This window comes from Rhea americana, unplaced genomic scaffold, assembly GCF_003343005.1.
Source record: "Rhea americana isolate MKP2758 unplaced genomic scaffold, rheAme1 scaffold_290, whole genome shotgun sequence".
In the NCBI taxonomy this organism is placed as follows: Eukaryota; Metazoa; Chordata; class Aves; order Rheiformes; family Rheidae; genus Rhea; species Rhea americana.
Window position 1 is genome coordinate 675,652 of NW_028186413.1, and position 21,645 is coordinate 697,296.

General features: G+C 36.5%; 1 protein-coding gene across 1 annotated transcript in view; it reads right to left on the reverse strand.

Moving 5' to 3' along the window:
* Positions 1–21,645, reverse strand: part of FRK (fyn related Src family tyrosine kinase) — a 53,487-nt gene that overhangs the window by 18,747 nt on the left and 13,095 nt on the right. The window contains exons 2-4 of the mRNA XM_085309119.1: positions 13,069–13,190; positions 4,560–4,723; positions 3,774–3,942 (exon numbers count right to left, since the gene is read on the reverse strand). Coding sequence (XP_085165245.1) covers positions 3,774–3,942; positions 4,560–4,723; positions 13,069–13,190 — 455 coding nt within the window. The remainder of the gene's footprint in view (positions 1–3,773; positions 3,943–4,559; positions 4,724–13,068; positions 13,191–21,645) is intronic.

The following is a 21,645-nucleotide window of genomic DNA, read 5'->3' on the forward strand; positions in this document are numbered from 1 at the left end:
TTTAGATCAGTGAGGTAAGCATCAGGAGAAGAGAATTGTATAGTGTGTAGTATGTGAAGCCTGAGATGTTGGCTATGTGAATATTGGAAGCTTCAATCACCAGCATGTTACATGATGCATTTCTTTATTTCTCAGGAACTACCACACTTTCCATTCACTTATCACCTCTGTACTGAGATGAATGGAATCACCAGACTTAACCTTTATTTTAATTTTATTTGTAATAAGCTAAGCATTTATTACTTAGATTAGAGTGAGGGGACTTTGGGTTTTTTTTTCTTTAGTTATTGAAATGCTATTACTCATGCACAATGATAAAAGTAAGCTTTGGAAAGCTCATGTGCGTAACCGATTAAAATAAGGTACTCCAAGTGGAGAAGAACTTTGTATGGAAAAGAATAATTGCCTAGAAAAGTATATTGCAAGGTTAAATACTGTCACTTGAAACTGATCTACTTCTGTAAAGAAGCTAAATATTTCACAAAGTATGCTGATGAGAGGATCAGTAATACCTGTATAATTTATCAAGATGACTTCGAGGATCAAAGCCTGCACTTGAGCAACACGAGGTGTAATGCTCCCCTTCTTCATCATAGTATACAATCACAGCCTCCAAGCTACCCAGACATCACATCTAGGGGAAGCTTGTGTGTGCCGTAATTCAATATAACCCACCGTGAAATCAATGAGACTACTACTGTTGACCTCAACAGGAGGCAGATGGGAGTGAACAAAATAAAAATAGGAAAGGTATTGCTTAATCCACTCCTTTTTTCCAGCCAAAGTATACAAAGAATAACAAAGTTGGAGGGGCCTTCCCTCTGAAACATGCTAGACTGTGTTTAGTAGCAACATGTTTGCAGCAAATATTATCCATGATTGTTTATTCCACTGTAAAATTTTCGTTGTTAGCTAATATACCTACTGAAGAAGTTTGTGTGACCATTTTTGTTGTTTTATACTCTGAGTGCATCCTTAGAACATCCTATTAATATGGAAACTGAAAAATCTTCTTTTCCTGCTTACGTTGGTGTGGCAGTATTATACTCTCTGTGCTGTATCAGCAAGGCATTGAAAAGGTAATGAATTGAGCAACAATCAAAAAAAGGATCTCTATGGAGCAGACTGGCTTTAAAAACCCATTAAGACCCATTTCAGATACAAAATTTGATTTCACATTTTTGCTTTTCTTGAGGTGGAGTATTAGTATAAGCCAGTCAGCTGAGCAACATCAAAAAGAGAATAAAGGAGTCAAATTTCAGCTAAAATTCAACCCTCTTAACCCATACTGAGTAGTCTTTTCAGTTCTGCTTGTGTCCATTACTAAATTCAAAGCTTGTTTCTTAGAAAACAGATAATATGTACTGTCTCAACTGTGCAGAAGGAGAAGTTGAAGCAGAGTTTTGAAAAGAGTTATGAAAAGAGGGAAATAACTTTCCATTCTGAATATGCAATACCAGATAAATGTTAGTTTCACTTTTCCCCTACAGAAAACAGGTAGAAGTGTGTGTGTTACAATTTGGTACAAACTCAAATTATTTTGTTTGATGAGAAACAAATCTTTTTTAGAGTTCTAGTTATCACATACTTTATTAAAGAAGAAAGAAAAAGACAACCACTAAAAGAAAAATTAATGTCACAGAAACTTAAGATAGCTGGATTTTGATTCCAGTTTTATTTAAGTTCTTCCTTTAAATACTGTTTTAAGAGAATTCATAGTATAGGAAGAACACTTCAGCATCTTGCAATAAAACAGACTTATCCAGATGTTGCACTAAATCATTAAAGGAAGGTAAATTCAGATGGACAAATTAGATCCTTGTCTTATGGAGAAGAAAGGCAAGCAGCATATTGGGCTGTTTAAATAGAAGCCTGTAAGAAGTGAAGCTATTCCTTTTTTTTTCACTTGGTGAAGTGATGGTCACCACAGACTTGGTGAAGTCGCAGCTGGACACTGGTGAAGCTGCTTCCTTTTATCATCACACTTGAAAAAAAATGGTTGCCAGCTAGAAACAGCCTAGAGAATGTATTCTGAAAATGATGTGACTTCTAAAACACTTTAGATAGGTAAAGAAGAGAAGACTGAAAAGGAATGTAATAATAGTTTTCTAGTTTGTAAAGAGGAAGAGAATAATATGTACCCCATAACCATGGTGGATAAGGCAAGAAGTAATGGGTTTGTACTGCCAAATGAAAGATTCAGGTCAAATATGAGGGGAAAAAGCCATTTTTGATAGGAGTGATAATAACAATTGAACAAGAACACTTGGAGAGACTGTGGAGCTGCAGGAGTTGCTGGTTTCAGAAGTCTTTAAAAATAGGTCTTTCAAGTTTTTTAAAGAAAGTCTTAAAAAATAGGTTTTCCTCTCAGGAAAGGCATAGCCTTAGTTGTTCCTCTCTTAGGATAGAGAAATGGACAAAGAGATTTCAAGATGATTTCTGTGATTACTAGGGCAAAAGGGATCATATCAGTTCCTTGGAAAAGTATGCTGTCGAAAAGTATGTTATCTTTCACAAAAATTATCGATGGCCTTAAGTCTTAACAGTTCTTCCGCTTTGAGTTCAGCAAAGAAAAAAGTTTCGTATCTACTTTCAATTTGCAAGTCCCCAGATGCATACAGTATTCTTATATAAGATAGCCCTAAAATGTTTGCTTAAATTCCTCCCTATTCAACAGAGAATTCAGATAGGACTCAGCATATTTAGGTGATCCTCTGACCGGATAATCTGAATCTATTTTGCTTCCTGCAATATGATCATTCATAGAATCATAGAATCAGTAGGGTTGGAAGGGACCTCTGGAGATCATCTAGTCCAACCTCTCTGCTCAGCAGGGTCACCTAGAGCATGTTAGACAGGGTTGCATCCAGGCGGGCCTGGAAGATCTCCAGAGAAGGAGACTCCACAACCTCTCTGGGCAACCTGGTCCAGTGCTCCGTCACTCTCACAGGGAAGAAATTCCCCCTCACAGTCAGGCGGAACTTCCTGTGCTTCAATTTCTGCCCATTGCCTCTTGTCCTGTCACACGGGACAACTGAATTATTAATGCCCAACACAAGCTTTTTCAATTAACCATAACATATTACAATGTTTTCTCAATTCAAAAATATGTATATCATCCAGGCTATCCTTCCTATCTATGAGATTCTTGCCATCTGCTGGCAGACATTTTATGTTTTTGTTTTAAAATGACCAAGTTACTTTAAATTAATCAAAAATAAACAAGAAAAAATTAAAATCTGTATCGGTCACAAACGTGCACTGTAGGCAAATTTGAGGAATGAATGTTGTGGATCAAAAGCATATATTCAACCATTATTAGGATTAAAACACTTCYTAAATACAAGATTAATATAGTACATATCCTATGTTAACACAGGCATCATTATAACATAGCATCTAGCCACTAGAAGTTCTGCAGACTACTAATCAGTAGTAAATAGATTACTTCAGCTACAAATGAAACAGTTATTCAACTCCACACAAGCAATGTTCTACAAAAGGGATGGCCTTGCTGAAGTTGTGCTTTTATGTAGTAACTATCAGACAAGAATGTATTCAGCTGATAAAGAAACAGAGAATTGTATAAAATTATAATTCAAAATAGTAAAGTATTTCAAGATCCTGAGCTTTGCTAGACTATTTTTTTAAGTGCATATATTTTAAGAATGATTATGTTTAGGATTAGGCTATATTTACAATATATTTTTAAAAAATAAAGGAGTAACTTGCCAACATTTGACTTTATTAACATTTAAAAGTAATGCACATACCTGGTTTTAATGTTTTGATTGCCACAGGAGTGGTATTATTCCACAGTCCTTCCCACACCTCACCAAACTGACCAGATCCTAATTTTTTCAAGAATTTCAGAGAGTTTCGGTCTATCTCCCACTGATCCACAGTTTTATAAGACAAATCAAAAGTAGTAGGAATTTGTACCTGGTATAAGAGAAGAAACAATACAGTAATTTAAATTTTTTATACTTTTAATATAGAAGTCATTGTTAACCATGTCACATAAAGTTGTAACTGAGTTTCTTGAGAGCACAGATATATGATAAGGTGTGTTGGGTACATGAAGTACAGCCGCATCTTGGGTGCCTTTTGTTACTGAATTATTATTTAAGTCTAAAGAAAACATCCTGCCATTAAAAAATAAAAATTAGAAAACATCCCTCTAGCAAGCTCTTCTGAACAATGACGTATTGCTTGCCTGAACTTAGTGGTTTTGTCTCAGTAATTACTTATAGACAGCTAGAGTTATGAAGTTGGTGATTTCATCTCCATATCCATTTACAAAAAGGTATTCATAAATCATGGTTTGGCATATTTTCTCCTACAGTCACATGATGATTTGTTCAAAATGCCATGGTATTTTATTATTAATGTGTCAGCTTCAAGAATGAAACTGTAATGCTATCCATGACTTCCTGAAAATAAGCAGGTCATCACCACTTTGAAATGGTGGAAACAGTTATGAGGCTAACACCTTATAACAGATACCTGGAGAATTACCTTATAAAAAGTACATTGCACGATGTAGCATCCATTCTTACCTTTAGACATGGCTTCCTAAGTGTCACGCAGAGGCCATCACTGTTCTTACTGTAATAGTCAACAAACTCATTCAGAGTTTTAAAAGTTTTCCGTTTGCTTAGGAAAAAGCCTCCTTCATCCAGCTTTCTGATCCTGTAGTGCTTCACAGATTCACCATCAAAAACTAAAATGATTTAAATATATTAAGTTTCTGAGTATTATAGCAGTAGTACAGTATAGCTTATGATCAGCAGTTTCAAGCAAGTTTAAGAGATGTTAGGTTTCTGAGTGTGTTTGTAAGGACCTTAAAAATAGATTGTAAACACTTAAAACAAATTAGTTATTTTCAAAGAGAGTAATTACACAAAATCTCTTTCAAACCAAAGGCCGCTTTTAGATAGTTTAACATATCTAGTCTACTAGTCTTTAACTATTCAGGTCTGGAGATTCTTACACTATAACATTTGGTGCAAAAGTACATAAAAATACCTTGCTGCCTGAGCAGCTCATATTTTCCATCTTTTAGGACACCAAAACCAACCAGAATCATCTAATTTAATTTAATTTAATCAATTCTTAATATTTCATTATCAATATTAACATACCAAATAGTAGCTTCTAGATTGGCAGGCATTGTAGAGAAAACAAATACACACACCATACAGCCATGATCTTCTGAGGAGCACTCACATCTTCCATAAATTTTGAGTTTTATGAGTACTTGGAATATGTAAAAGTCTGGCCAATAATGCTCTGTTTTGAGTAGCTGATGGCTCCCTTTCTACCGAAACATCTTTTATTCTTATCTATTCTTTCTTAATCAAGAAGATATTTATCTCCTCACCTCCTCTAGGTTATTTAGGTGCACGTCAAGACACTAAGAGAGCCCTTGTCTATGACACTCAGAGCACTGTTTGGCAGTGTCAGAAAGTAGACTGAGCCTCTCTTTTCTGCGGCTAGTGAATGGGAGGATTAGCAGCAGACCAAAGATGGAGAAAAATTCACTGTCACCCACCTAGTCCATTATTTAGGGAGGACAAACCCTGTAATTGCAGTTTCCTGCTGGTCTGTCACATATGACTTAGAGAGGTCCTCTGCAAAGGAATATTAGAGGTTGCAATGGTTATAATATCTGAGTGGTAGCAGGAAGGCCGTTCTAAAGAGCTGGAAAGAAGTCTAGTCTCACATGTGGGGCAACATTTAGAGTGACACTCCATTACTGCGACCAATGGGCTTTCAGTGGGCAGTGGAGAGTTTATGTTACATCCTGAAGGATAACTAGTTTARCTCCTACAAATACCACAGCTCTCAGCTCTAATATTAACAGTGTTCTGTAATAAACCCAGCTGCTAATGAGGAATCCTGACTGTACAGAGCATTACTTAAGAGGGAAGAGGTTTAAGCAGTAGAATAATTTTTTTGCAGCTCAAATAACAAGATATATGCTTCCATGGAAGGAAGTTCTCTGATCCTGAGAGTTTCAAGCTGAAAATGTTCAAAGTTCAAGGAATGCTACCAAACTGTAATGAGATTAAGGGAGAGATAGTATCTGAAAGTATGAGAAACTTGGCTTGGATTTTTTCTACCCCCACTTGTTAGAACTAGTGTTGGAGCAAGCTGAAGGGACGCAGGTAGGCTGCCAGATTTAAGAGGGTCAGTGAGAGAATCAAGCCAAAAAGGAGAATGGGAATCATCTAGTGGTGAATTTGGGAAATGGCCATGAGAGGAAACAGTGGATAATGACCCAAATGTGAAAGATTAATTGAAAAAGAAGGTAGTAGCAACAGGTAAAAGATAAGGAGGAAAACTCAGGGTTTTATCACATCCTGCCGTTTCATGAAACGACACAGTGTTTTTCCACAACGAGTGGAGAGAGAACTGCAAAGGGGAGGAGGAAGTTCCATTTACCATCCCGGTCCTGGTCACCCACCRTTGCACCTTTTCCAGCGGGTCAGGTGCCTTCTTCCCCACCTATTTATTTAGGAGATCATTGGTGTAATCTTCTCAGAGCTCTCGCACAACACTAAGCTTTGAAAAGCAAAAGGGAGGCGTAGGGAAAAGGCCTTCTGCTGCTTGTACCTTCAGTATACCTTTCAGTAATCGAAATTCCAGCAAACTTATTTAATTCAGTCATGTTATTAGTGGCTACTCTTGGTTAYGTAATTAATTTAATAACAATGTGTTTCAATCTTACTAGCAGCCTCAGTCTGATACTCATATTTGAAAATCTAGCAAATTTATTATTGTTCTCCCCTGGAATTATCCCCACTGAAACATCCTTGATGTTGTAGCACTTCACTTTTCACTCTGCATACACAGAGTATGTGTTTAACTTTTATAAATTATTCTAAGAATTCAGGAACATATATCATTGGTCTTGAGTTAATTTTAGAAAGTAAAGGGGCAGCCCTTTCAGGTATCATACTAACAGAAGAATTCATAGCAACATGTGTGTACCAAATTACTAGTCACATATACAGTATAATCTCTCTCACCATTGCCTTATTAAATTCAAATGAAAATCTTCCTTCCTTAAATGCTTTAATGCCTSATCAGATGTTTTCCTACTGTAYTTTGCAATTGTCATCCCCGACCACCAGAGGGCATATAGGGGCTGTTGAAAATCTGAGGGAATTTTATAACTGCCACAGGTAATATTTTTAGGGAGAAGAATTGCCAATATACAATTCTGCATGAGTATCAAACAARAATATTTGTAACTATAACTTCAGAGTATAAAAATAACAACATCAACTACTTTTCAAATGTCATTTCCTTTCAATTTAACACATAATTGATATTTTTCAATTATAAAAAGAATGTAAATGCTTGTAATGTATGATTACTTAAAAAGTAATTCAGCAACAACACACAATGAAAATTCATTGGTTTTTCCAAAGTTTAAAGCAAAGTGTGTCTGGCCAAAAGAATATAAGGCAAACAGGATGATTGCATTAATCYAGTCTCATTTATATATCACAAGTGATATAGCTTGAGTATCTGATTTATTTATTAGCAATATTACAATTATTATTTGTAAAGTAGCTAATCTTTATGTAAGAGTTGGTTTAAAAGGTGAGTTCTAATTTCTTAAATGAGCTTTACACGAAACCCTGTGGCTGGCAGTATATAGGTTGGATGACATCAGCACAGACTCCTGACCGTATGTTTATAAAGTCTATGAGTAATGGTTTCTTCATTGTTCTGTAGAGATTCCAGTTGATACTGTAATTTGAAGCTACCAAATACTTTATCTCGATTCATGGTACTTTGCTGCTATTCAGGTTGTATTTTGCAATTTTGCATTAAGCCATGACTCAAACACTGTTTTTGATATCAAATTGAAATGAAACAGTGTTTGCAGACCAGCTGATCTAATCTCCTTATCACAGCCCAGCAGTGTGACTTGAGCAAGGAAATAATAAATGAAAAACAGTAGTTTCTCTGTAGTATTTACATCTTACCAGGCAGAACATTTCCTGGGGTTGTGGAGGAGAATGAYGGTTTAGCTACTGTATGATACTTTCATTGGCTTCTTATTTCTGTAAGATAACATTGCTATTTTATGATACTTTTATAGCTTTTTCTTCCYTCTAGATGAAGCTGGAATGTATGTGGAAAACCTGTAGATTTCTGCACAGATATAGCTTTTGCCTGTGATAAGSAGCTCAGGGGAGGATTAATTCAGTGTTTGATAATGGAGCATTGACTTTTTTTTTAAAAAAAAAAAAAAGGTTTTGTTTCGATTTGTACCACCTTGCCTTGTGAAGGATGGAGTCTGGCTGTACAAGTRCTGCACTGCACACATGCAGAGTTAGAACATGGTGCAACTCCTCCTCACACACATGAAGCAGGGTGACTCCGAGAAGAGCTAACTACAACCCACTCTTGGTCGTTCCAGTCATCCCTACACCCAAAGCAGACAGTTAAATGAAACAAGATCATGACTACAGCTTCACACAGCTTGACATGAATAGGATTTGAAGACTGCAGTGGTCTTCTCCTTGACTTGCCCTTCCCAAAACAATTGCAGCTGTTCATTTGATTTCTTCATGGTTTTGATTTAACAAAAGCATTCTCCTCTTCTTGCTTCCTGTCTTTTTAAGACTGAGCCAAGCAAAARTAGATTTTGTCACCCAAGGATGAGAATAAAATATTTTAGTGCTCCTTTCCCAGGGCTGGAACATTCAATCTTACAGTGGTATCAGCACAACAATATCCTCACCAAATGAATCACTGAGGCAAATGAAATCATCATTACTGTCAGAGCCCTCAACATCTCTCCTACCTACAGTCCTGTACCAGCACAGATATGCAGAGCTGCCAGCATGGAAGGAAAGAGGGAGCAGAGCTAGCCCCCAAGCCCTCTCCTCCTTACTTCTACTCCAGCCCTGGAGTGCCCTGAGACTTATATATTTTCTTCCTCATGCAAGGATGAGCCAGAAGCAGAAATATACATTTTAACAACAGAACCACGGCCAACCATTTTGCCAGGCCAGGAGTCATACTTGGTCTCCTTGCCCCAGGTGGAGCTGGGAGGAAGGTAGTTCATTAAATCACTCTCACCAGCACCAGACCCAGTGCAGCAGTGGCTGCTCTTGCTCAGCCTCTTGCTACAAGGATGGTTTCACCACGCCTATCAGCCTGCTGCCTTAAACAATTACCTACTTTTTCCTGTGCCTAATGTCAATCTGCCCTAGAGGAAACCACRCAATCTTTTTCAGGAGCAAGATAAAAAATACACACACACATACATATATATATATATATGAGGAGGAAATGCAAAGCATTTACATTGCTATTTAATGCAATCAGTCTTTTAGCTACCATTATTGGGGGGGGGAGCTGACTACCTCCTGCTATCTTTGGCAACAACACTCAATTAAGCTGAGCATATCTAAATTATGGCTTTTAATTAAAAAGAGGCAATGTCTAAGATGGCACCAACATGTTTAAAATTTAATACATTTTACACCAGATGCTGGAGTCATCAACATAAAAGACCTTCTGCAACATGTGCATTTTTAAAATGGGAAAACCTATTTTTAAAATGTCAAACACTTTAAAATGATAGCAACACATCTCAAAGTCCTAGCTAAAGTTTTATATGCTTTTCATTTAACCATTTACAGCTGAGAAAAAGCTTTCTTAATATAACTTTTTGTTTCTAATTTAAATAGTCATTTATCATCTAAATCATTTACAAAATGTGTGTTTTTCCATCATGGTAAGTTTGAAATTAAAATTGTCCTTTTAATGAAAGGAAGGGTTTATTTCTTTCCTTTTTTTCCCCCTAAAAAGATACATTGTGTGTCTCTCTCATTAACATTGTCTCTTGCACATTTCCCATATGTGTATGATCTGAAGCATGAAAGTCATAAAAATCAATTTATGCAAACTTGGGCAAAAATCTTCCCCCCTCCCTCTTTTTAGTTTACTAGTATTTAAGTGGTAGGCTGGATAGAGACTTGCAATACTTTCAGAAAGACCTGCATTCTGAAAGTGAGGGTGCCTTCTAGCCATTATCATCATACACTCTGGAATAAAACCAAAAGAACATAGCAGGTAGAGCAAACCCAATCAGTCCTACACAGAGTCCACATGGAAGCTGCTGTTTTGTGGCTTATGGTTATTTTATGCACTTAAAAAATTGGAAACTGAAATTAAAAAAATATTCTGCCAGATGAGGTTGTGTTTTCTCCCCTATCAGCTACCACCTAGATGGAAGCTATGCAAGACTTCTTAAAAGGAAAAGGACTGGATCACTGTTCTGCAAGGAAAAAAAAAAAAAAAAAAAAAAAAAAAAGGCACTGCTTTCCTGCCTTAGTTTTCAGCATCCAATAACTCCTGATGGCACAAAACAGATCCAGAAAAAAATGTCTTTTTCATAGCATCTGGTGAACTAAACCACCTTCCTTCCAATTAATTCCTCCAACAGTACAATGCACTTCATCATCTACTTTAGTAGACACTCAGTCTCCCAAAAGTGATGAGATTATGGACGTACAATGTCTAGATCATTATCTCCACTATTAGGTTGGAAGCAAAGAGCCTGCACAACACAAACAGATGCAATTCAGTCAAGCCAGGTCAGTAAACAGCAAATAATATTTAGCTCCTTCAGGATGAAGTAGTATGTCAAAGCTAAATTACATTCAAGTCTGGAAGGCTGCTAAAAGTTATAGCAGCAGTGGTGAATCATTTCATTAAAGCCCACTGTCTACAGACTGTTTCAAAACTTACTCTCTTTCATTGCCTGAACGAGTAGAAATGCTTAATAAATCTGAGATGGCACAGAACCTTTGTATACACGCTCAAAGGGCAACCCACGTTCCTTCGCAGGTTGGCTGCTGTAGCTGGACTCTTTCCCCACCTTATACGCTGTTCTCCAGTGCCATTCTGAAAAGAAGATTTAGGAAATCCTGGTGTAATTTCCTTATTAAAATGCATTAGTGAGAAGCAATCTGCTCTTTCCTTCATTAAACAAAGCTACGTCAACCAGCATGGAAGAAATCCACACTGATGATTTCATACCTTGCCTGTTACCACCAAGCACCAAATCTTCTGTTCTTAAATAAGTTTATATGGAAACCTGTAAAGGGTTTCCTACAAGCTTATTTAATGAAATCTAATATACTAAATCAGATAGATTATAGTTTCTATCCAGGACCTGGAAGAAAAAAAATTAAACAGAGACATTTAAGGATGATCTCATCCTATCATAGCTGTGGACTAAGATCTATTTTAATTTTCCTGGATTTTTTCTCTGCAGTACTTGATATTATTAGCAAAGTACTGCTGCCTTCATCTTGGAGCCAAGATGAAAGGTAAAGAATTAAGATTTAGAATCTTCTGTAGAAGGCTGCAGTTAAAAAATAATAAAAGGAAAATTGCATTTTTACCTATAGGTGCACAAGCACAAGTGTTTTCATTGACTTTTAGTAAGGTGTCATGTATTCAAGCGCCAGTATTAAGCAGATAATACGGGCATATCTATCCTTCCCAGCATACATCACAGTGTTATCAATCTAGCCTAGTCCGTGAATAAAATCAGCTCTCTGATGAAGAACAGTTGAACAAAATTGAAGCCATGTAAGATGGGCATAAGTTGGTAGACAGAGGGAAAACATTTTGAAGGGTTTGTAACTTTAATACATTCTTCAGATAAAAGGGTACACATGCAGCTGGCCAGTTCTGACACAGTTTGGGAATTGTCTGATTCCTTGCTGATGCTTATGTTCATATCAGCTCTTCTCAGCAAGAGTGAACTTCCTTGAGGGAAGGCAAGGGCCGTAGAATGAACTCTCCCAGAAATAAAAATATCCTATTTATTTCATAAACATCCTTGTATTTCACTACACAGGCAACATATATTTGTCTTGGCAATAAAAAACAACCCTCCTCTATTACCACAAGAGAGTACAGGTATGTACCTTTTTCTTATGTTTCTGGAAGTGAAGCCAGGCATGTGTCAAAAGTTCATTAATCTGCTTGACACATTTCCGTGTTATGCTTAGAAGATGAGTGACACATGATCCAGGCAGAAGAGGAGTCAGTATGAAAGAATCTGGTTATGCACAAGACACTACTCACTTCACAGGCGTAATTCTGCCTGTGACAACTTACAGTTTATTCATAATCATCAAGATTCTTTACTGGCTTATAGAATTAAGGTGTGTAGAGCTACTCTCATGCAATGCATTAAGAAGTTTGTAAGCAAGGTTATYTAAAGGTTTCTTGCTGTATTTTGCCAGGTATTCTCCCAGAGACAACATACTCTTGACTCACACTTGTATTATGGGTTTGATTAAAAGATGTCCAGGGAAAACCACTGAAGAATAATAATTTACTAGCTATAAGCACAAATATCTATTGACACAAAAAACGTGATGCCYGGTATGTACGCAAGTAAGCTAAATGATAGTTTTCATATTTGGTAGTCTTTTGGATTCCCATTAAGGACTTTAAATATATTTCAAAAATCATTTTCATTATAAATCTAAYTTTTTACTGATGGGTACAACTAATTTTTCAATGAAATATGACTCTTTCTGAAATACAGCTCTGCAAATCTTCCTATCATTTTGCTCCTGGAAACAAATAAGTATAAACCTAAGGACGTATTCTAGCAGAAATCTCATTTCCTTGAACGGCAGAGGTCTGACAACATGAGTTTAACTTCTATTCCATATATCAGTTAGGACAATACTGTACAGCTGTAATGTATTTCTGACATTTTAATTATGAAAATAATTCCTATTTCAAGGCAGCTGGAACACTGGAAGTAATAAGGACAAAAAAGTTAATTTGTGTTCTGAGCATATTAATAAACATAGACTATAAAATAAAAGTTAACAAAGACACAAATGGCTCTGCCAACTTGTCTTTTTATACCTCCTGAGAAAGAAAGATTATTATGAATTTTAATTTCATTTTCATGTATACTTTATCATGCTCAAAAATGAAAAAAATTGCAAACCACCTGAGAAACTTTTAAAATGTTGATTAAGATGAAGAACTAAAATATACCTGAAAGTGAGAATTCGCCTTTTAGACTTTCACTTTCTCGGATTAGGAAGGCTCCTGCCTGGTTTCCAGGATATGACAGTTGTCTCTCTGCATCTGCTCGTTTGATTGCACCAAAAAACCATCTAAACAAATAAAAATCATTAATTTTACCAATAAGTACAACATCCCAGAAAGACAATTTAGCTTTTATAAACATATTGTAAATTTACAAAGAGATAGTGTGTGGCATGTTAATTAGAACTCTAATAGTATGAGAAGAAAAAAAACAACCTCTAAGAACCTCACAACAAATTTATTGTTAGAAAATATCGCTTGCACATTTCAGTAAATTCCACTCCAGATGGAAAACCTTACCAATTTCAAGAAAGCTAGAGTTCAAAAGTGGTTGAGTGGCATTGTGTTCTCCCCCTCCGCTCGAACTACATAGAGGTAAAGGTATGTGCTAACATTCAGACATCTTAAAAGTCAGATATCCAAAAACAGCAACAAACTAATGTTTCAAAAGGTAAATCAAGCTAGAATCTCCCCCGTTCCACTTCCATATTGATATCTCAAATGCCTTCTTAGCAATTTTTCAGCTCTGCTGGTGTTAGATGAGCAAAAGCAATACTTCTCTCAAGTCACTGGAAACATCTGAACATCTATGTTCTTTGAAAATCTACTTCTCTTAAAATATTTGCAAAATTTTCCTTCTATTACTAATTACTTCTGTTACTCTCTCCAATGTACAAATACTATTCAAGCAACAGTTTTAGCTTGTTCATCTGACAGTGCTATTTAGTGCTTTTGCTGTTCTGTGTTCAGTGTAAATTAAACTGTAGTAAGAATGAGGTGATTCAGCATTTTCAACTGGGACGGCATTCAGCTTCCATCGAGCAAAGACATAAAGCTCTTTCCAAGATTAGCTTATCTGAAGTAAATGGTGATAAATAGTTATCAGAAATATGCCATCTACTCACAGCAGAAGTCCTTTTAAATGAATTATAGATACACCTAATATGCAAATTTTTAGAATAAATCAATGTATCACACAACACATAAGTTGCTTATTCAGCTAACTACTTTATTGTCTATTACTAGCAAAAAGTACAGACAGAGACATCAACAAATTACTCTAGTATCTCTAACAGTTACAATCATCAAAAGGAATGAGGGAAATTAATTAGAGTGTTGGGTGAAATGTTTAAAATAATATCCTGCTTGCATGAGCAAGCATTCAGTATGAGTAATGTTTTTTGTATGAATAAAGAGGAGATAAACAAAAGCAAATACAGATGGAGCTAACCCTACACTGAATATACTTTGTTAACAAAAGAAAATGAATCCCAGATATTCCGGAGTACATTCCAAAACTCTGACTCTAAGATGATTTGGATAAAATGTAAGTAGGCCTTGATACAAATTTGGCAAGCAGAGGGATCTGACAAGAAAGACACTAGGTGAAAAAAATCAGGAAGAATGTAATTAGTTAAACTTACAATAATTCTTTAATTAGACTAATCATAGATAACCAATACATGTGCAAATCCTTTACTGAAGTTCTGGTCAAACAAATGAGGAGACAGGGGACAAGCTAAACTCTCTAGCCAAATCCCAAAGAAAGTATGTCAGCTCTAAAAACCATAATTAGAAACTTTCTGAAACTTCTAAACATGCTAGCTCTGAAAATAACACCTGAAAACTAATAAACTGCATAATTTTAAAGAATTTGAACTGATATTTTTCACTTTGAACTACAAATATTCCTTAAGTAATAGTCTATCTGACTAAAATTTCTAATAAGAGTGTATAAGAAGTGTTTAGTTTCATATCTCCTTTCTCCATGGGTTAAGAGGAGAGCACCTTTCAAAAGGATTTCATTTTGCTCTGCAGTCAGAATAACTTCCARTGTAATGCTCTCAAGATTGAATTTTATGTTCATGATAGTCACTTATATAGTTTTCATATGGCCACAAAACACTTGGAAAAGRGCAGAAATAATACATCAAGAACTATCCATTACACTCCTACATTACTTAACCAGCACTTTCTAGTTACTTCAGTGTACTTTAACGGCACTAGACAGTTCATGAGAATGTTGAATTAGCAACTCATACACAGTTTCACCCTGAATTTCAGCTTGAAGTTAGACTGCTTTGCATCGTGATCACATATAGAATATATGTGTATCAACAAATTATCAGGTATGGCACTAGCGGCTCTAACTTACACCCAGATGTGGGCATAAGTTTCTATTTCTGGTAGGAGCTGTTTGATTAGCAAGAGCACAGCAATAGTGTTCTTCTGTCAGTGAGACCCAGGAACATGTTATCTAATATCTCAGCCAATGCTGCATCCAGCRCTCCACTCTTTCTCTCTTTCATTGTAGGATGCCAGACATGATCTTTTGGAGACTGTTTCTGGCCAATTCCCTAGAAATATTAATTTCTATCTTCCATCATAGCTCCCAGGAAAAACGTCATTAAAAATTCCAGGCTACTTCCAGACAACCTCTCGCCACCATATGTGGGAGGATTTTTAGGGGCAGAGAGGATGATCTTCATGTCGTATAACAAATACAATCCTTATTTGGTGCTGATGCAGATCAATGTTAGAATATTGGTGAGGTTTGCTGTAGTCATTCAGAGGGTATTGATCTCATCTGTTCATTTTTCTATTGCCAGTCAAATTCACTGGCAGGGTGTTGACCCAAAGGATCTTCAGGAGGTAGATACACAAACCATAGGAGCCTTTGTCATATGATGTTCCCACGCTATATCAGTATCATTATGAGACTTGTGCTCCTATATTATATTTTTTTCCTTCTAGCAAAGGAAGGGATATTCCCTCTTCAAGTTRAATTCTGGTCAATGCTCTTGAAGGACAAATTCTTTGGGAAAGAAAGAGGAAAGACGAGGAACCCCTGGGCATGGACTAGACAAAAAGTCCTCAGGGGACAAATCTTTCTGCACCCCAGCCTTCCTTGGGCAGCCCTCTTTAACACCCCGTTCCAACAGAATCTACAGGATTTGATTTTCTTCTAAGTCTTATCTTGCTTTTACCTCTGGGGAACCTTAGCCAAGGACTCCCAGCCATTGACCAGACAAAGTTTGTTACTGGAGAAATCTTTTGGCAGCCTATCTATTCCTTTGGTAGTCCCTTTATAGCCCCACTCCAAAGGGAACTCTAAGTTCATAACTGAGGATTTGGGTGCAACCCAATCACTTTGGGATTTGGACAAGCTCTTCACTGCCAAGCTAAATGCCAGCTCTGTATTTAAAACTATCGTGCTTAGCTTTCTTAGAAGTTTCATCAGATYATTCACTGCTCTTTTGTTATCCCTGCAGAAGACCAGCACTGAAAATGTTRTGGGTTCAGACCGCGTCATCCATTGTTATTAGGATATACCAGAGCACAGCTTTCCACTTCTATCCTCTTCCCTAGATTTCATATACACAGAAGCAAAGGCAGAGTTAACTGAACAACATCATATCTGAATTTGCTTTAATAACTAGCTCTAGCTCGGAAGAGGGAGGTTTGTTTCGTCTTTCCAYACAGCTCACAGGATATTGGAGGTAAGATATGGCTAAAAGCTGAGGTCTGTGACATAGTCAGTGCTGTAAGTACCCATCTGAAAAATAAATTACTGGCACCTGAGTCAACAGTAAGGTATAGCTACRTATAAAAACTGTAATAATTGGAATAGGATTGGGACCAGGGGAAAGAAAAGACTGCTGAGAACCCCTGTGGACTACACGTGACAAGTTCATTTAAAGAGTATACAGGTGCAACAGAACAAATACCATGTGACTGTGACTGTGATTCAGTCACATTAAAGTGACCTTCAAAAACCCTGAAGGTGGTAAAATGGGGAGTGTGATCCACCCTGGATCGGCACTTTGTGGCATTAAGGCATCTTCCTTCTGATTTTGCATAARTACTGGGATTTACTGGGATTTCATGGTAAGGTTAATCTCACAAAACTGCTAAATCTCAGTAGCAGTGAGGGTTTGTCATGATTCTTGTGATTCCTAACCATTTCTCCGTTATGGAAGCAGCAATGATGATAAAGAGGTTAATTGGCCCTTCAGCAGAGTAATTAGAGTATGCTAACTGTGTTTGTGACGTTAAACTAAAATAATAAAAGAGTTTCTAAACTAAGAGAAGAGATTAGACGTACAGAAATTATAGCATAATTCTAGGGAGAGGATAGAAAAATAGATACTGCATACATTGAACTCAAATATGTCCTAGCTTCTTCTGGAATGCAAAAAGCTCGTACAACTGCTAAATAAAATAGCTAAAAGCTTCTACAATATATAAAGTTTACATGTTAAACACAACAAAATCTACATTCATAGAAAGATGTTGGTGCAAAGTCAACAACTCCAAATTAGGAGATACCAATATTAAAATTGCTTTCACAACATCCACTCAGCCATTTTCAGGAAAATCCAATATGATATCATCTTTAATTACATGGCCATATCCACTTCTTCCTTGCAGTGTGTTAAAATGAGTGTTGCTCCCTGAATAGTTATCTAGTTTTTTGTTTTGCCGTTGTGTAGATCATAGAGTTTGTTTATTGTGCATTGTTTAGTGTCTGCTCTCAATACAAGTTATAAAATTATTTGAATGGCTAATTTCCTAGCAGCCTCTGCTATAGTGCTCATCGCTACAACATCTATGTGCTTTACAGACATTCATTAACTTCCTTTCATGGTACTCTTCCTTGTAAAATATATTTTATAGAGAATAAACTTTGCAGAAAGGGACAAAGGCACTAAGATATTATTATAAAAATTTCCTACTAATTTTGAATCTCCAATTTTAATTGCTTAGCACCTACCTTTCAGGGAATTTACCTCTGAACAGTACTTTGTTTATTCAGAGAGCAACATCTTCTAACTTCAGAAACTGTTTGGCAGAAGACAGGGATGGATACTAAGGGCTCCAGCAGYCCATCCATCCCTTCTGCTGGGAGAGCAAGGCCCCAGGCACTTGCTCGGTTTGCATCACCCAGCACTAGAATTTTGCAGCAAGTAGGAAAAGCAGCTGGAGGAACAGTCTTTGTGCTGAGACTGGAATATGCTTTTTCTACCCAGAATATCCAAAATATCTATAGAATGTTGCCATCAAGTTCTAACATTTCTGTTAGATTACTATGTATAAAGTGCAATTCTGTTTTCAAAGGCTTGGCTTGAAGAGAAATTTATTTAGATAGCAAAAAAGCATGCACCTTTAATATAGCAAACTCCCTTCCAAATATCAAGCCAAGTACACACACAAAGGATCTCCCAAATCATTCTGAGCCACAACTTTTGTTTTCAGGGAGGGAAAGAGACAGCCTGTGCCTGGTATCAGCCTGGAAAATTTACATCAAATCAGGTGAAGCCTGGAAAAAATATAAGCAACTAAACAAGCTCTTGTAACAGAAAATATTGCACTGTCTTAATTGTAAGATGCCCTGGTTATAAGACTAATGAAGTAATACAATTTCTCCAAGAGATGACATTTCAAGAAATTAGGAAATATCACTGCAAAGATCAAAGCCCTCCAGATGTACCATAGTTAAGAAACAGACATTCTTTACAGATGATGAATTGCACGCGTGAAGGAAAGCGTGGGAGATGAGCACTGGCTGCTTCAATTTTCCCTTTATAGTCAGTCTACACTGAACCTGATGATGGAGTTGGCAAAAATAGAAAATTCTGTTGTCAAGCTAGATTGTGCCTGCTAAAACTCACAAAAGATCCCCTATCTGAGTATGCTCAAAAACATAAGCATTAGCAGTCAGGCCACAGAATCTACATACTGATAGAGCCAAGATTATTCTAAGACTTGTAAACTTTCACTGTGCAGAGGCTAGAAAATCAAAGATCAGGTTTCTGCTCCTTTGGACACAGAATCCTTACTCCTTCCTTTCTTCTACAGGCTTGCCTGGGATTGTTTTTAACTCTCTCTATCCCTCATTGTCACTTATTATCAGAGRTGCAAGGATGGATGGGACAAGGATAAAATTTAAGAAAAAGGAATTCATAACTATTGATAGAAGAATGCATAGAACACTGCAGGAGGGAGGAAGGAAGCAGGATAGGAACAGGTCAAAGAAGAGGAAAAGAGGACTGCCAGCACTAACAGGCAGTACTCAAGAGAAAACAAATGCAAGAAAAAACTTAGATTTTATCTGATTATATCCCTAATGCCCAGGGATGTTACCTGTGGCTGCCTCAGCTGCAGCACCTGCTCAGGAAACCCTAGTTTTCAGAGCTATCCTGCTCCTGCAGGGAAGCGTCTTTGGCAGGGATYTCCTTATTGCTTGGGGAAATAATTTCACAGACCAACCCTTTCTACATAATTGCTCTCTACAGCTCTTCTCCCTTTCTCTTTCTTAATTTAATCCCACCACTCATGTTTCTACTTGCCTAAAGAATACTTTACCATTCATCATCATCATACACTTGTTGACTAGAGGTGACTTAAATAGACTGGCCTAAATCTTACTTATCAAACTACCTTCAGAAACAGATGAGGCAGACTAAGGCTTTAATAAAATGTGCAAATATCAGCATTAGGTAAATCAACTAAAATCTTAGCACACTGTAGAAATCATCTAACTTGAACAATCGTTCACAGTAGTTGGAAAAAATACTCATTTAAATTGTACATATATAGTCATTCACATCCGTTCYGATTACTTATTTCCCCAAGTTAGAAACTAGTTTGATCCAAGTGAAACCAGAAATTCAGGTTTTCAGGGATGACTATGCAGGGCAGCACATTAAACGTTATCCAGTCACAGTGAATGTCCTTCATACATAAAGATCTGAGTCAGATCTATTGCTCAGATCCTTGTTGCTGAACAACTTATTTCAAATCTAAATGAATAATATCTACACTATTGGACCCAAAGGTCCAATAAGGGCCATAATGCTTCTGAGTCATTTCACAGGAATAATAGGTGGAATAAGTTTATTTTTCTTTCCATTCAGGAAAACAGAGATGAACACATGAATAGTTCTAAAAGCTAAAAGCTCAGTCCTACATGACGTAATCAGCAAAGCTCTATCAAAACCAGTACAGCAGCATTATTTTCTGTTATATAAGTATGCAGAGCTCTGCCTGTGTGTTTGAAAGTAACAGTTTATCTGAGGCAATGTAATATAGGTCCCACTTGCACTTTTAGTATTTTGAGATCAACAGCATGTTTTTTTTTCTTTAAATAACTGTTACTGTGAGAAATATATAGTTTTGTAAAATAACAAATCATATTTTGCTCTTGTTTTTTTGGATAACATTTTGCTAATGTTCTTGTCACAGAATTATAACTGATTGGTTGGCATTTTTCCATATATACTAAATTTATRGTAGAATTGAGACAGCTTTCCTTGTAGAATGCCAGAATATAAGAGGAAATGAAAAGACAAAGAAGTAAGGGAAAAAGGGGAAAAAAAGAAGTTTTACTTTTCTGTACAATTTCTAAGGAAAATATTGTAGCTTAACTGTAAAGGTACTCAATTTGAATAATTTCAAATTTTAAATTGTTTTTTGTTTCCATTTTTAAATGGAATTTCCATGATAAAAACAAACTTTTTTATTCTTTGAGTTTAGTTTAGAAAGTTACCTGGAAACTAGACACAACGAAACAATACCCTACATTTTGTTTAACGCCATGTTAAATATTTTGATTTGATACAAAACTAAAATTAAGGATTTTATCTTCTCTTTGGCAAAAACAAAACTAAATAAAGTGAGAAACATTGCTGCTTCTCTCTTACCCTGAATCCATTTCTCCTCTTCTCTCTTCCTATACTTATTGGATCATCAACGTTATATTATTGTTGTTGTTACTATTATCATTATTATATTATTGTGAACACTATGACACAAATCCATTCATCCACATAGAGGATTTTTAGTCAAAATAAGGCAATTTTAAGCTATTTATCTAACATAGCATAGTCATTGTTTTGCTGGAAAACGTATCACACATAGATGCTTATGTACCACTAATTTGTAGAACATGACATTGTTACAGCACAGGTGATTTCTTCTGGAACTACAAGTGGGTGAAGCCACCACCAAATTTAGGGGAAACCTTAAATACTTTTTGGCAAGATAGATGTGGCATGTCATTGCCAGAAATACAGTTTTACATTTCTAGACTCAAGGACCAGATTTGTCACACTTTTCRTGGTGTAATATCTTTTTTAAAAATAGTCTCAGTTTTACTACTTGCTGAAAACTTGAATGTTAACACYGAATATTGGCTTTCCTTACATGAGCCCAATGACCGCAGTGCAACTGCCATAAAGTGGTGAAATACCTGCCTGTGCAAACAGACTGGCCTTGTTCACATCTGAGARCCAAAACAGGCCCCAGGCTGCAGTAGCAAATACCTCAGGGAGTCCATCAGAACAACCTGCAGGAGCAGGCTGGTTCATGTGCCAAAAAGGACTCTGCTTTAGTCTAAGAAATGGCTTTGTTTTGTACTACTCCGCTGGTTTTGTAGAAATAATGAGCTGTGCCCTAAAGAAAGGGACTATCAGAGCTTTAGGGCCTTCTGTTGTAATAAACTGCGTGGGATTGTTTGGATAA